Here is a 16,870-nt window from a genome sequence, read left to right on the forward strand (position 1 = left end):
GGTCCGATGTGTTCTGATACGTCTGGTCCGATGTGGTCTGATACGTCTGGTCTGATGTGATCCGATGTGGTCTGATACGTCTGGTCTGATCTGGTCGATGTGGTCTGATACGTCTGGTCTGATGTGGTCCGATGTGGTCTGATGTGGTCTGTCGTCTGGTCTGGTCTGATGTGGTCGATGTGGTCTGATACGTCTGGTCTGATGTGGTCCGATGTGGTCTGATACGTCTGGTCCGATGTGGTCTGATACGTCTGGTCCGATGTGGTCCGATGTGGTCTGATACGTCTCGTCCGATATGGTCTGATACGTCTGGTCTGATGTGGTCCGATATGGTCTGATACGTCTGGTCTGATGTGGTCCGATGTGGTCTGATACGTCTGGTCTGATGTGGTCCGATGTGGTCTGATACGTCTGGTCCGATGTGGTCTGATACGTCTGGTCTTATGTGGTCCGATGTGTTCTGATACGTCTGGTCCGATGTGGTCCGACGTGGTCTGATACGTCTGGTCTGATGTGGTCCGATGTGGTCTGATACGTCTGGTCCGATGTGGTCTGATACGTCTGGTCCGATGTGGTCTGATACGTCTGGTCCGATGTGGTCCGATGTGGTCTGATACGTCTGGTCTGATGTGGTCCGATGTGGTCTGATACGTCTGGTCTGATGTGGTCCAATGGGGTCTGATACATCTGGTCCGATGTGGTATGATGTGGTCTGATACGTCTGGTCCGATGTGGTCTGATACGTCTGGTCTGATGTGGTCCGATGTGGTCTGATGTGGATCGTCTGGTCTGATGTGGTCCGATGTGGTCTGATACGTCTGGTCTGATGTGGTCTGATACGTCTGGTCTGATGTGGTCCGATGTGGTCTGATACGTCTGGTCTGATGTGGTCCGATGTGGTCTGATACGTCTGGTCTGATGTGGTCTGATACGTCTGGTCTGATGTGGTCCGATGTGGTCTGATACGTCTGGTCTGATGTGGTCTGATACGTCTGGTCTGATGTGGTCCGATGTGGTCTGATACGTCTGGTCCGATGTGGTCTGATACGTCTGGTCTGATGTGGTCCGATGTGGTCTGATACGTCTGGTCCGATGTGGTCCGATGTGGTCTGATACGTCTGGTCCGATGTGGTCTGATACGTCTGGTCCGATGTGGTCTGATACGTCTGGTCTGATGTGGTCCGATGTGGTCTGATACGTCTGGTCTGATGTGGTCCGATGTGGTCTGATACGTCTGGTCTGATGTGGTCCGATGTGGTCTGATACGTCTGGTCGATGTGGTCCGATGTGGTCCGATACGTCTGGTCCGATGTGGTCCGATGTGGTCTGATACGTCTGGTCTGATGTGGTCCGATACGTCTGGTCCGATGTGGTCTGATACGTCTGGTCTGATGTGGTCCGATGTGGTCTGATACGTCTGGTCTGATGTGGTCCGATGTGGTCTGATACGTCTGGTCCGATGTGGTCTGATACGTCTGGTCTGATGTGGTCCGATGTGGTCTGATACGTCTGGTCCGATGTGGTCTGATACGTCTGGTCCGATGTGGTCTGATACGTCTGGTCTGATTTGGTCCGATGTGGTCTGATACGTCTGGTCTGATGTGGTCTGATGTGTTCTGATGTGTTCTGTCGTCTGGTCTGATGTGGTCCGATGTGGTCTGGTCATCGTCTGGTCCGATGTGGTCTGATACGTCTGGTCCGATGTGGTCCGATGTGGTCTGATACGTCTGGTCCGATGTGGTCTGATACGTCTGGTCTGATGTGGTCCGATGTGGTCTGATGTGGTCCGATGTGGTCTGATACGTCTGGTCTGATGTGGTCTGATACGTCTGGTCTGATGTGGTCCGATGTGGTCTGATACGTCTGGTCTGATGTGGTCGAACGTCTGGTCGATGTGGTCCGATGTGGTCTGATACGTCTGGTCTGATGTGGTCCGATGTGGTCTGATACGTCTGGTCTGATGTGGTCCGATGTGGTCTGATACGTCTGGTCCGATGTGGTCTGATACGTCTGGTCTGATGTGGTCCGATGTGGTCCGATGTGGTCTGATACGTCTGGTCTGATGTGGTCCGATGTGGTCTGATACGTCTGGTCTGATGTGGTCCCATGTGGTCTGATACGTCTGGTCCGATGTGGTCTGATACGTCTGGTCCGATGTGGTCCGATGTGGTCTGATACGTCTGGTCTGATGTGGTCCGATATGGTCTGATACGTCTGGTCCGATGTGGTCCGATGTGGTCTGATACGTCTGGTCCGATGTGGTCCGATGTGGTCTGATACGTCTGGTCCGATGTGGTCTGATACGTCTGGTCTGATGTGGTCCGATGTGGTCTGATACGTCTGGTCCGATGTGGTCTGATACGTCTGGTCTGATGTGGGCTGGTACGTCTGGTCTGATGTGGTCCGATGTGGTCTGATGTGGTCCGGAGGTCCGATGTGGTCTGATGTGGTCCGATGTGGTCTGATACGTCTGGTCCGATGTGGTCTGATACGTCTGGTCTGATGTGGTCCGATGTGGTCTGATACGTCTGGTCTGATGTGGTCCTCTGATGTGGTCCGATGTGGTCTGATACGTCTGGTCTGATGTGGGCTGGTACGTCTGGTCTGATGTGGTCCGATGTGGTCTGATGTGGTCTGATACGTCTGGTCCGATGTGGTCTGATACGTCTGGTCCGATGTGGTCCGATGTGGTCTGATACGTCTGGTCTGATGTGGTCCGATGTGGTCTGATACGTGTAGTCTGATGTGGTCCGATGTGGTCCGATGTGGTCTGATACGTGGTCCGATGTGGTCCGATGTGGTCCGATGTGGTCTGATACGTCTGGTCCGATGTGGTCCGATATGGTCTGATACGTCTGGTCTGATGTGGTCTGATGTGGTCCGATGTGGTCTGATACGTCTGGTCTGATGTGGTCCGATGTGGTCTGATGTGGTCCGATGCTGGACGTGAATCAGCTGTTCATCTCTCTCCTCAGCCTGTTGGTGTTTCACATTAAATCTCCCTGAGCCGCTGAAGCCTCTGAATACTAATTACTGGTAAAAAATAAATAAATAAAATAAATAAAAATAAATGACGCGGGCACAGAAGCAGCCTCCTCCCTCCTCCCTCCTCCTCCTCCTCCTCTTCCTCCTCATCCTCCCCCTCCTCCCTTCATCTCTTCTCTCCTCTCGACAGGCGGCAGGATGGACGTTATGAATCAGGTACAAACACCAGACATTTGCACTTTATCTCGTTTATTATTCTTCATTTTCTCACATCTGTGTGCGTGTGTCGTGCCCGGGGTGTGTTTGAGTCGTGTTTCGGGGCGGGCCGCCGGGGTTTCTGTCCGTCTCCCAGTGCAGACCCTCTGTGTCGGACCGCATCGCGGCTGCAGCGCGGAGATTTGAGGGATAATCGCCGACAGAATCGGAGAAATCGGATGCTCCAGATCTCGGAATCAGGCCGATTCTTGTTCCTAGAGTCATGAATTGTTTTTCTACACGGATCAAAACCCGACTCCGCAGCCGTTCGTGCGGTTTTCGTCACTCATTAGACCACGTTCATATGTCCAGACCCCGGTTTTACCGGGCTGCTCTCTGGACTGCGCACGGCCCGCAGGACGGTTGAGATAAAAACAACTGTCCGTTAACGTCGATATTCGGCCGCGTGATGAAATGATGTTCCCGTGTGTGTGCGTGTCTGTGCGGTTGTAAAATGGCAGCCGGAGGAGGATGAGGATGAGGATGAGGATTTCCTCTCTGCCCTGGATGCTGCTGATGCTGCTGATGCTGCTGGTGATGATTTTTGCGGGTCTAACCGGCTCCGGTTTTACACGTTCTCGCCGCTTCCAGGCTGACCTTCTCCCGTGTTATCTAACCCGGTTTCACCCGGGTTCACCTCCTCCCCCTCCTCCTCCCCCTCAGCTGCCGCCGCCGTAAGATGGAGACCAGCAGAGAAAGCGCGACGTTGTGCTGGAAGGTTCCTCGACCGGTCCCGGATTCGTTAGCGCGACGTCGCGGTCTCCGTCATGATCGCAGTAAACCACAGAGGTGGTTCGTCCTCTGCGCTCGGCAGGTGGTGTCTGCGGTATTCTGCTCCATCACCGGCCTGCGTGGAGGTAGCAGACCTGTCCCCCTCCTCAGTATTTCCCTCGGCTCCGACAGACCCTCGACTGTGAGACACTCTCGCACCAACCGACGACGTGTTCGCTGTGAATTTAGCATCACATCGTCAGTTGTCATGTTTTTAGTTAATGACTCAGTCGATCCTCATCAGCCATTTTTTAAATCAAATAATCGTTCGAGTTTTTGGTCTGTGCTGGTTCCGGCTTGTCCGTCGAACACGGCAGTAAACTGAGTCTCTCTGTCGGACGGAACGGGACATCTGAGACGTTTGTCTCTCTGTCCTCTGCGGGAACAACCTGCCTTTGTTTGTTTCTAGAATATTCCTTTAATATTCTGGTCCATCCAGGGCCGGAGCAACTGAACTGGGGGCCTCAGGTCATGAATGAGCTGCCCGTCCCAGGGCCGGTCTCGGAGCCTTAAACTGCGTGTTGCCTGTTTTCACATTTAATCAAACCATTAATCAAACTGACCCACGGTCTCCGGGCGTCTCCTCTGTCTGCTCTCGTCGGCGTGGACCCAAATTCTCCTCGTGATCTGGTTTCTCCGAGGAGCCTCGTCCACCGGCAGCAGAGCGTCTCTCAGCAGAGTTTGGTTTCATCCCTGTTTCTATATTTACACCTCGTGAAGAAATCAGACTGTTGGTATTTATTCCTGCAGATTTGAAGATTTAACAGAAATAAAACGACCTTTTTTAAAGATGATAATTCTCCATGTTCTTGCAGGAAAACAAACCTAAATAAACTGTAGGAATTTTTTTTTTTAGAATGTACAATTTGGCAGATGGAGGCTCGATCAATATCATCAGGTCCCCGATGAATGTGTCTTATTGATCGGACACGTTGGTTCTTCAGACGCGTCTGCAGAGTCGTGTCTGCAGGTTGGATCAATACGGGGCTGGGGACCTGCGATGAGGCCACACCGCTTCATTTTAGGGTCCCAAGATAAAACTGTTTGGGAATCTCAGGTTTTGACCTTATCCGGATCAAATACGGAGTCAACAACATATTTATAACATCCCACACTGTGTCTGTGATTATTAACAGTCCTACAATATTCATTTTATCTATTGAAACTCAAACACGTTTCACTGCCTGAGCTCATTATTCCAATGAATCCCAATAAACATTTATAGTCAGTTTATTGTGACCTAAATGTACCTGATTTGATGTCCATAATACAATAGTATAATAATAATAATCCTACGCTGTGAAACATTTTGATATTTTGGCCTCAGGACATTTACAGTTTGTTTCTCTGCAGAGTCCAATGACTTTTTTTTAAATGTTTTTTTAATGGAGTCTGGTGTCATCAACAGAAACAGACAGAGTGTAGAAACTAATCTGAAATCTGAATATTAAATATCACACCGCTTGTGTTAAACAGTGCCAGCTGAAACCTGAGGAGTAATGTCGATCTGTTTGTTGGACAGCAGGTCCGTCCCTCCATCTACCCGTCTGTCCATATCCATCCATCCATCCCTTACATGTAAAAACCTTTGTTTCAGATTGTAATGAAACCTGAGCTCAGATCAGATTCAGACTCAGAAAAGGTCTGTGCAGAAGAGTACTACGTTGCCACTGCTGTCAAAAACCTGTTCAATACTTTTTATCAAGCGCAGTGTCTGACAGTAGAAACACCAGTGGTGGAAAGTAACTAAGTACTTTTACTTTTTAAGTCCTGTACCTTGTACAATTTTGAGTTGCTTGTACTTTTGAGTATTTCTGTTTTCTGGTACTTTCTTCCTTTATTCCACTACATTTCAGAGGAAAATATTGTACTTTTTACTGCACTATTTAGATTTTACATAAATAAAAATATGATACATTTATAAAATACAACACACTGTTATAGATTAAGCCGGTGGTTTCCAACTTTGTTGGCTTATGACCCGTCATAATAAATCAGTGTGTAGTTGTTGTGTCCTCGTCACGTTTCGGTCTCTGACTAGTTTCAGTTTCACCAAAGAGACTTTTCTCCTCTGAACTTCTCACATGGTTCATTTAAAGAACTGAGGGTCAAACATGGAAAATGATTCAATATTTCTCCACAAAGCCTCCGTGACTCAGGATCAAAGACCTGATCACGTCAGAGAGAATCAGAGACCAGTCACAGGAGACGGGTCCCTGCACAATGAAGGACTTTTATTGTGATGCTGGAACTACGTTAAGAAATTTTACCGTGGTACTTTTACTACATATAGTAATGTGATATTTAAATCTATTTAAGGACTTTTACTTGTAATGGAGTATTTTTACACTGTTGTACTGGTAGGTAAAGGTTTTCAGAATGTGTTCTACCACAGTTTGATTCCAGCTGAGGACCTATGCTGCAGGTCATACCTGTCCCTCTCTTCCCTTGTTACCTGTCCACCTCCACACCGTCCTGTCTAACATAAGGAGAAAATGGAAATAAATAAATAAGTAAATAAAATCATATCCTAATTACTACGACCACTGGAGGGCGCTGTCGCTCAGTTGCACATAAACAGGTGTTTGGGGGGAATTTGCTGACACGACTGATGCTGTTTTTTTAGGACAGTCTCTAAGTGATGAAGCAACAGAACATGACTGCATTTAGTAACTTGTTCTCAAAATACTAAGAGAACGTTCTCAACTAGAGTGGCGCTCAGGAGAACGCAGACCCTATCTCACAACGTTAAGGAACGTGTTCAAACATTCCTGGATCCGCCCCTTTAACCGAGCCGCACCACAATGCATTGGGTTCTTCCCTGATCCGTTATGCGTCAGAAACTCACTGCTTCTAATATTCACTTCACCTTCTGTATAAACGCACCTGTACAACAGGTACCTGGTCATCAGTGTGTCTGTTGTCTTTCATCAAACTGTTGGTCTGTGCCCAAATGAAGAGAAATAACTGATATCTGTCTCTGTCTGTCTGCAGTTGGTGGCCCAGGGTCAGTTCAGGGTGCTGAAGGTTCCTCTGGGCTTCATTAAGGTCTTAGAATGGGTGAGTTCTTCAGACAACACCTGCTCCACAGCTGCACACACACAGGAGGAGCTTCCTGCAGCGCTTGTCACGACATTTAATGAGTCCGAGATGTTTTTCTTGCACATCAGTGTTTGTGTTTCCTGCATCTTTAATTGGTGGTTTGACCTGTCATAACAGGAGCAGGAGCCACACACACTCACACGACCATCACCCGCAACGTTCCCTGAATAATTAGCATCATATTCCCAAATATCCCCGTAATGTTGTAAAAATGTCCTAAAAATGCCCTCAAAACATTCTAGAAATGTTTGTTCCCAAACACTCTGAAAATGTTCCCACACAGAAAAATCTATCTGTGAAGGTTTTCACAGCAACACACAGGCATTCACACACACACAAACACACATAAAGACACACACACACACACACACACACACACACACACACACACACACACACACACACACACACACACACACACACACACAGAGCAGATGGTCACAGTCAGACAGACTCTGTCCAATCCCCTGCTTGTTACTGTGTGTATTACTGTCTGTATATGTATGTGTGTGTGTTTGTGTGTGTGTTTGTGTGTGTGTTGGAGCTGGTTGTGGTTGTGGTGACGGTTGTGATGATGGTTGTTGTTGTGGTGGTGGTGGTGGTTGTGATGTTGGTGGTTGTGATGATGGTTGTGGTTGTGGTTGCGGTGCTGATTGTGGTTGTGGTGGTGGTGGTTGTGGTTGTGGTGGTGGTTGCGGTGGTGGTGGAGGTCGTTGTGGTTGTGGTTGCGGCGGTGGTTGTGGTTGTATTGGTGGTGGTTGTGGTGGTGGTGGTGGTGGTGGTGGTGGTTGTATTGGTGGTGGTTGTGGTGATGGTTGTTGTGGTGGTGGTTGTGATGGTGGTGGTTGTGGTTATAGTGGTTGTGGTGATGGTTGTTGTGATGGTTGCGGTGGTGGTGGAGGTCGTTGTGGTTGTGGTTGCGGTGCTGATTGTGGTTGTGGTGGTGGTGGTTGTTGTGGTTGTGGTGGTGGTTGTGATGGTGGTGGTTGTGGTGATGGTTGTTGTGGTGGTTGTGATGGTGGTGGTTGTGGTGGTGGTTGTGATGATGGTTGTGGTTGTGGTTGCGGTGCTGATTGTGGTTGTTGTGGTGGTTGTGATGGTGGTGGTTGTGGTGGTGGTTGTGATGATGGTTGTGGTTGTGGTTGCGGTGCTGATTGTGGTTGTGGTGGTGGTGGTTGTGGTTGTGGTGGTGGTTGTGTTGGTTATGTTGGTGGTGGTAGTTGTGATGGTGGTGGTGTTGGTGGTGGTTGTGTTGGTTATGTTGGTGGTGGTGGTTGTGTTGGTTATGTTGGTGGTGGTGGTTGTGATGGTGGTGGTGTTGGTGGTGGTTGTGTTGGTTATGTTGGTGGTGGTGGTTGCGTTGGTTATGTTGGTGGTGGTGGTTGTGATGGTTGTGTTGGTTATGGTGGTGGTTGTGGTGGTGGTTGTGGTGGTTGTGGTCTTGGTGGTATTTGTGTTGGTTATGGTGTCTGTGGTGGTGGTGGTGGTGGTGGTGGTCTTGGTGGTGGTTGTGTTGGTTATGGTGGTGGTGGTGGTTGTGATGGTTGTGTTTGTTATGGTGGTTGTGGTGGAGGTTGTGGTGGTTGTGGTTTTGGTGGTTGTGGTGGTTGTGGTGGTGGTGGTGGTCTTGGTGGTGGTGGTGGTGGTGGTGTACTGTAGTGCAGATGAGCAGCAATTTCATGGGAAGCTGTTCTTACATTTTTTTATCAGAGATGATTTGTCTTACGGGTTCTTTCAAGCGTGTAGGTTTGGTTTCAGAGGTGGTGGGAACTCAGATATATTTCTGACATAAATTTATATCAATTGAAATCATCTAGCAAAGATTTAATTCTGATTCTACACTGGTTATCCAGCTTTCCATAATAACGTTAGTAAACCACAACAAACCACATAAATTGCTGCATTATAATGAACTAACCCCATAAACATCTACATTTCCCTCATAAAGACCTGATACTTTGTGATAAATACTGTTATGATGTTATATAAAAAATGGTTGACTGAAAATTCAGACTATTTCCAATGTCAACAATGAACCTTTAAACCCAATACATAAGGTCTGATGTCTAGCTTTAACACAGACAGCTCTGACTGTCTGTTACTGCATTATTTCTGACTGCTGATAACTTCTACTGTCGTTTTAGGAAAATTATCTGGACGAGAGAAATTATTTTTTAACTGACAATTCAGAGGAGGTGGGACTTTTTCCAGCCCTGAGCAGTGTCTGCAGGCTTCTTGGAAATCAAGCCCTTGTGTTTTTTACCTTCTAATCTAATGGAAATCTTGTATTTTCCAAAATAATTTCCTAAAAATTCAAATATAATAATCAAGTGTTTACCAGCTGAACCTTTCCTCCATTTAACTTGCACTTAGTACCAAATTACATGTCAAGGAAACATCTTAACAGTATCTTAAAATCCCAGATTATTTATAGTGGTTATAAATTAGCGGTGAAGTAACAAGCCTTTAAAATAGCATTAGAAAACATAGCTTATTAACAAATTAGCATTAGATAAGACCAACTGTGGTATTAATAGGCGACTAGGGGACCTGTAAAATAAACTGTTACACACTTTGATTCATCAGAAACTATCTAAAATCTAGCCAGGTGTTCAGCCAGCCACAGCCATCAGCTAACAGTCCAGTCTACAAACTGGGACATTTTGAACTGGGAAGAGTCTGTACAACCATCATCAAAGAGCAGCCTGATGTGCTGAGTTTAACAGTGTAGTCACTGTGTTTGTTTTCACAAGTGCAAACCCGTCTGAGGCTCTTCAACCCAGAAATTAAAACATCATGTGAAAGGTTTTTCTTATCATTCTAGCAATGAATACATTAGGAGGAAATCTGTGATTGTGGTGTCCATAATTATAGTAGTCCAACAAAAATATGTAAGTGTGGTTTTATTGATTCCTGAAGGAAGGAAATGCTGTGCAAGTTAAACCTGAATTACATTTAGTTTCATTCATACAGACCTGATGCCTGATGACAGATAATGTTTCACATCTTTGGTAAAGGTTTTATTTAAAAAACAAAAAAAATCTCTCTTTTAGCGCCTCACCGCCAAATGATGCTCAATTCCAGCTTCTTTTAAGGGGAATATTGTAATTAAACACACCGAAATATAGACAGATATATTACATTATTATATTATATTATTTATATTATTTATAGTATTTCATTATCTGTTAATTTGATGGAGTTTTTTTTTTTTCATTAATCAATTAATCATTTGATTTATGAAATGTCAAAAAAAATGTTGAGAAATGCCCATCACAACTTCACAGAGCCAAATTTGATGTCTTCAAATCTCTCGTTTTGTTCGATCCAAAGTCCCGAACCCAAAAATTTTTAGTTTCTAAAGATAAATGAGAAAGAAAAGCAGCAAATTCTCTCGTTTGAGAAGCTGGAGTCAGAGAATATTTCGCATTTTTTCACTAGTTTTGCTTGAAAAATGACTGAAATGATAAAAAAAGTCACAGATTATTTTTCAGTCAATCGATTAATCGTTGCAGCTCTAGTCTCTACAGTTTCCTTTTACATAACTGCTCTGTCGCCTTCCGCTCTGTGTGAGGAAACAGTCAAATATTTTGTATGTGTTTTCACAATAAGAAGCTCGGTGACTTGACTTACATTTTTTGTTGCTCCTCCGCCAGTTCTTCGCCATCTTTGCCTTCTCCACCTGTGGCAGTTATTCGGGGATGTTTCGGATAGCGGTGGAGTGTAAGAACCGGACAGAAAGCGACCTGAGTATAGAGGTGGAGTTTGAGTATCCATTCAGGTCAGTACAACACACATCATCTCTACTGATACTGTAAGTAACTGACTTTCAGTTTGTCTGTGATGTATAATCACGACACAGAGTCTGTGCTTCAACTGATACCAAACATAAAGTAAAGACAAATGGATGCAAACAGACGAAGACTCTCAATAAAAGATAAAAACAACTAAGAATAACTGAACTGACGAGAAACTGAAGACTTTAGTTTTCAGAGAAGGTGAAATCCCCTGCAAGAATGTTTACATCCCACTTTATCTGGTGATTTAACACTGAACCCAACTACTTGTAAGAACTGACGTTGTGTCATGCTCCTTGTGACGTTATCTATCATCTGTTTTAAATCATTAATTAGTTCCTCGGTTTTTGAAACGTTCAACTCCAGAAAACTGTCACCATACCAGGTCAGGATAAACAGCCGTTCACTGCAACCCTCTGCAGCCAGTCAGTCAGAAAATCTGAACCCATAAAACAAGTTGATAGGACAAATGAAAATTAGAGACCAGGGTTTGGATTAAAAGGTGAAGCTGCATGTTGTTAAAAGCAGAAGTGAAAAAGCCAGCGAGCAAAAGCCGAGCATGGGCCTCCGGCTTCTCAAGGTGTTTGTTAATCACTGTGAGGATAAAGTTCTTGACCTCCTGATCACCTTTACCTGCCTGGTAAGTAGATTGTACGGAAGTTTTTCATCAATGGCTGTGACCATTAAGTTTTTGATGATCTTTTCAAAAGTCTTCATATCAAGAGGTGTAGGGGCGACTGTCTGGTGGCGCTAGAGGAAAGATCCTGTTGTTTCCTAAAACTAAAGGGTCTGTCCTCTGTACGGTGGCCTTTTTAGGACATCCGAGGCTCAGCTCTACACTGTCAGACTGAACTTTCATCAGACTCAGCTGAGCTGTGAGCTGAGTGCTAGCATGAATATGTTTAATTGTTTAACATGTTGCTAACATGTTCACATATTGACTCTTAAGTCCAGTACTCCCTCTCTTTGTGCTCTGGTTTTAGTCCCCACCAGCTCCTGAGGGAAGTCTCTGGCTCTTTAGCTGCTAAATGCTCCAATATGTTCACCAGCTGGTCTCTGACTATGTCTGTCTGCTGTTTGCTGCTGAGCAGGGAGTGGACAGTGGGTTTTTACAGCTGTTTCTCTGAAAACATCTTAGACTGAACCAGAGAGTAAACGTGTTGCAAAAACCAAAACTAGAATCTAAAAGAGGCTCAAAAGCTGTGTCGAACTGAGGGGAACTCTAGAGTCAGGTGACAATCTACAGCTTAAATGTGCTTTCTGTACACTGACAGGAACTCAGCAATTCGTTTTTGAAGCATCCTGTCATGAAGTGAAATGTTGTCAATTTTGGCCTGTTGAGGGCGCTAAATGAAAAGTCAGAGGATCGCTAGAGTTGTTATGATTCATCCTCTGAGGACAATGAATGTGTCATGCTGATCCATCCAGCCACTGTTGCGATATTTCAGTCTGACCTGGCTGACAGATTTAGGCATGAGTAGAGCCAAACTGCAAATGCGGCTAAAAAAAGGCTGGAAGGAAACATTTCAAACTCTTCCTCTGTCAGACTCCACCAGGTGTATTTCGACGCCCCCACCTGTAAGGGTGGAAACACGGAGCATCTCTTCCTGGTTGGCGACTACTCTTCCTCGGCTGAATTCTTCGTCACCATCGGTGTCTTCGCCTTCCTTTACTCCACGGCAGCTCTCAGCATCTACGTCTTCTTCTTCGACAAGTACAAGGAGAACAACAAGGGCCCGCTGATCGTAAGTTCACCTACCTGACCACCCAGGTGACAGGTGAGCTATGGGAAACATCACTCATACACCTTATGTGTTTTAGGACCTGGGAGTGACCGGAGTGTTTGCCTTCATGTGGCTGGTGAGTTCGGCGGCCTGGGCTAAAGGTCTGTCCGATGTGAAGACGGCGACCAACCCAGACAAAGTGATCACTCTGATCACTGCCTGTGAAGCAGAGGAGAAAAACTGCCGTGAAGTCCACGACCCAGTCATGTCTGGACTCAACACCTCTGTGGTAAGACCTTCACTAAGCCCGATGCCTCAGCAGGTTTGGGCTGTTTGGGTTCAGGACAAGACGACGTGTCAGAATCTTGACAGACTACTCTTGGACAGTAGTGGTGATACCTGAGTTCCAGTACCTTTCTTTGAGAAATATAAACATGTATTTCTACAAAACCCTTTTTTTTTCATTGATTAAAAGAATCCAAAGTTCTCATATATAAAATGTATATAGACAGATCCAGGTTGTGGGCAGTAGACAAGCGACCATTACTGCAGTGGCACCTCATTGTAAATCCATTTTTGCCGGGAAATCTGTCCAAGACATCCTATGGAAACTTTTACATGTTGGGAATATAGTCATCAAATAAAGGTTGTAATCCTAAACAAAGTAAACTTAGTCCAGTTTTGACAGTTAGATGTGTTTTGTGTTCTGTGATGTTACCAGCTGCTCCAACAATAAACTATCACTTTGGGGAAGAAAAACAGAAAGTAAGATATAGAAGCCTCTGCTGCATGACACCAATTTGACATTTATAAATCTCAATTAAATCTTGAGTTGCATGCTGACATAGGACTGATCAGAAAGACAGAGTGGTCTGCCAACACAGGGCCGATGGTGAGCCGCCACCCCACTGATCACTGTTAGCTCAGTCCTCTCTGACATTTCCATCGTTACAACATCATGTGTTTTTATTAGACTCTGCATTTCTCCTCATGACAGTGACAGAAATGATGGAGTTTGATGGTTGAAATCAGAGGCTAACAGTAATTCCTACTGCAGCGCTTTCACACCCAGACTTTGGAAGCTTCGTTACCGTTAATTAATCCGTAGACTGTGTCTTCATTCATTTCAGTTGAGCATCCAATAAGAATAACCTTCATCCTCTTCTCCTCCAGGCATTTGGTTTCATTAACCTGGTCCTGTGGGCAGGAAACCTCTGGTTCGTCTTTAAGGAGACAGGCATCATCGCTCCCTTCATGCAGGCTCCTCCTCCGCAGGGGAAACCTGCTGCACCAGATGCCTACGGGCAGCAGGGGGCATACGAACAAGACCCATACGCCAGCAACCAGGGGGGATACCAACCCGACTACAGCCAGCAAGGATACAACCAGGTGATCAGCTGAAATGCTGCCTGCTGCTAATTAATACTTAATAAAACTATACCAGGCGACTTTGTGTAGCCTTGGAACATGTGCATTTTGAAAGGAGTTCTAACAGAAGGGCTGTGATTGGCTGCTTTGGTTTCATGGCGCTGACCAAATTGTGGTGACTGAAAGCCTCATGATCCCACAGCTCATCTTGCCCCGGGGTCCCTGAGCGGGTTCATCTAGCCCTGCTGAGAAGGCAAAAACAGTTTCATGTTTTGGTCTAATTAATGTTAACAACCTGTATCTCCAACCTGACATGAGATGAGGGTACAGCTGGAAGATGGGATTTTTATAGTTTGTCATCAAGTTGTTCACAGAACTAACACTAATTATCAGCTATCTACGATCTGCTGAAAGGGACAGCGCCAACAAAAATGCTCCTACCTGAATGTTTTCTACATGGATCTTTGTCTTTAGAAAGAAATAACGAAAGATACAAGGTTTGATTACAAATTCATTATCCTTGGAGATTAGCACATCTAGGTATTATATCAACTTGGAACCAGATAAAAAGTGAAACTGGCAATCGGAACCCAACCCAAACCTGAACAGATCCAGGACTTGTTTACTCTAACTCAGCACAAAGACTGGAAGCAGTGGGAAGTGCTAGTCCAGCTCCATCTAAACAGCTAAAAAATATACCAAAATCCACCATCCAACTGTTCCAGTAAGTCCAACCACAACAAACTGAGGACAGTGATGGGACGTCACCAGAAACAACCCCAAAGAATGTTCTTGAAGGTCTTGGAGGAAGGACTTACTCACAGTTTGACTGTTGTTTGTTGGTGTCCAAAAGTCATGTTTATTAACCTTTTGGTACCTAATTAAGTACCAAAAGTGCACGTACTCATTATGCATAATGAGTTTTCAGAATAATGTCTATTACTGAATAATAATAATTGATGCATTAACATGTTCACCACTGTAATGTTGCAGCTGGTAAACATGGAGCTGATTTTAATGACTTTATATGCTGCTGAGTAGTTTGTGAATTTCCTCCCTGGGATCAATACATTTGAACTATAATCAATAATTATAAATGATGATTTTAGTTGTTGATTACATTTGGTACGGTTAATCTGTATTTGCAAAATAGCTTAGGCTATTAGATAAATGAAATGGAGAAAAAAAGTACAATATTTGCCTCTGAAATGTAGTGAAGAAGAAGTATAGAGCAGAGTAAAGTACAAGTACCTCTAACTGTATAAATGTACAGCTCAAAGACAGACTACACTGTATAGTATTAGATGAGTTTAGGGTTAAAAAGTGTCACTGGGACTGTGGTCTACGTCAGCCAATGTAAACTATTGCAGCACATCCACTCAGTGTACCGCAGTACATGGTTGTCTCTGGGGTCATGTTGTTTGCTGCTGTGTCTCCTCCAGGATGCAGAGTACGGTCAGGGCTACGGCCAGCAGGGGGCGCCCACCTCCTTCTCTAACCAGATGTGAACTGACAGGAAGCAGGTGAGTCCATTAAATATATTAGTTTTTGTCACTTTAGTCGATAAGTATTCCTCTGAGCCTCAGAGCGCCACTGTTTCCAGAGACTATTAAAACACATCAGTGAGTCACACTGTCTTCAGCTCCATGAGAATAAAACAGAGGTCATTTTATTTGAACCTCAGAAACTGACCAACACCATTTCTCCTCATCTCAGCCCCATCTGTTAAATCATGTGCCAAAAATCTTGGAGTCATATTCGATTCAGGATCGAAGATTGACAAAAAAACTCCCCGCATCATCTCCGAACTCAGATCGGTTCTCTCCACCTCTGACCTGGAGAAAGGCATCCATGCCCTCATTACCTCCCACCTTAATTACTACAACTCCTTATATTTTGGAATAACTCTCTCATTCTTGTTTATCTCGTCTCCAACTAGCTCAAAATGAAGCAGCAAGAGTTTTAACAAGAACAAAAAAGAGGCAGCACATGACTCCCACCCTGCACTGGCTGCCTGTTAGCTACAGGGTTTGGTTTTACAGTTTCACATCACAGAACTCCTCTCCTCAGAGACCTGAGATGATCTGACCAAAGACTTCTGTCTGTCCCTAGTTATAGGACTAAGTATTAAGAAGACGGGACTCTCTCTGTCGCTGGCCCAAAACTATGGAACTCTCTTCCCCCCACCATCCGATTCTCCCCCACCATTGAGATTTTCAAGAGTCGTCTTAAAATGCACTTTTAGTCCTTAGCTTTAACTGTGCCTAACTTAAGCAGCTCAGATCTTTCCCCTGAAGTCTCTGTAGGTCTGTCTTGTGTGACCATGTGTCTATACCATTAATGTTATTATCATCACTCTGATTGTTCTTCTCTTCTGAAGTGTTTCTTTCCTTCCTCATTACAGAAGACTTAGCATTAAAAAACGTAATTTTTCCATTTGTCCGTCCTTCACATTATCATATTTTTTATTCATTGATAAAAACTTAAACATCAAGTCGCTGTTCTGGGGATAAAACTGTCCTTTTTTTCCGTCTTTCTTTCACAGAAAGCATCGGAGTGAACAAAGAGTGGGTCGCCTGCAACCTACCCACAATGCAACACTCCTGTCTGTCTGCAGAGTTAACGGATGGGGTGGGGCGGGCAGTGACGGGGAGGGGAGGGAGGTTGAAGGGGGGGGTTAGATGTCCGATATAATGAAATCGATGTGTAAATGATTTAAAAAGAGAGTTATAAATAACGAATCCACAACTTCAACAACAACAATGCTGACAAATAGAAACCCTCTGAAACCAGTGACGATGTTGATAAGAGTTAAATTCATATTAAAGTACATAATCTGTGGAGAGAATGTATGTTTGTGTTGTATAG

The 16,870-nt window shown here is 45.0% G+C and overlaps 1 protein-coding gene across 1 annotated transcript; it reads left to right on the forward strand.

Moving 5' to 3' along the window:
* The first annotated feature begins 3,130 nt into the window (after positions 1-3,130).
* Positions 3,131-16,617, forward strand: sypa (synaptophysin a). Its single transcript, XM_040153239.1, has 8 exons — positions 3,131-3,201; positions 7,006-7,071; positions 10,770-10,894; positions 12,457-12,655; positions 12,732-12,923; positions 13,808-14,023; positions 15,445-15,525; positions 16,548-16,617. Exons 1-7 carry the CDS (start codon positions 3,184-3,186, stop codon positions 15,508-15,510), a joined length of 882 nt encoding a protein of 293 aa, XP_040009173.1. The 5' UTR covers positions 3,131-3,183; the 3' UTR covers positions 15,511-15,525; positions 16,548-16,617.
* Positions 16,618-16,870: the final 253 nt, after the last annotated feature.

Source organism: Xiphias gladius, chromosome 18, assembly GCF_016859285.1.
Source record: "Xiphias gladius isolate SHS-SW01 ecotype Sanya breed wild chromosome 18, ASM1685928v1, whole genome shotgun sequence".
Taxonomy (NCBI): Eukaryota; Metazoa; Chordata; class Actinopteri; order Istiophoriformes; family Xiphiidae; genus Xiphias; species Xiphias gladius.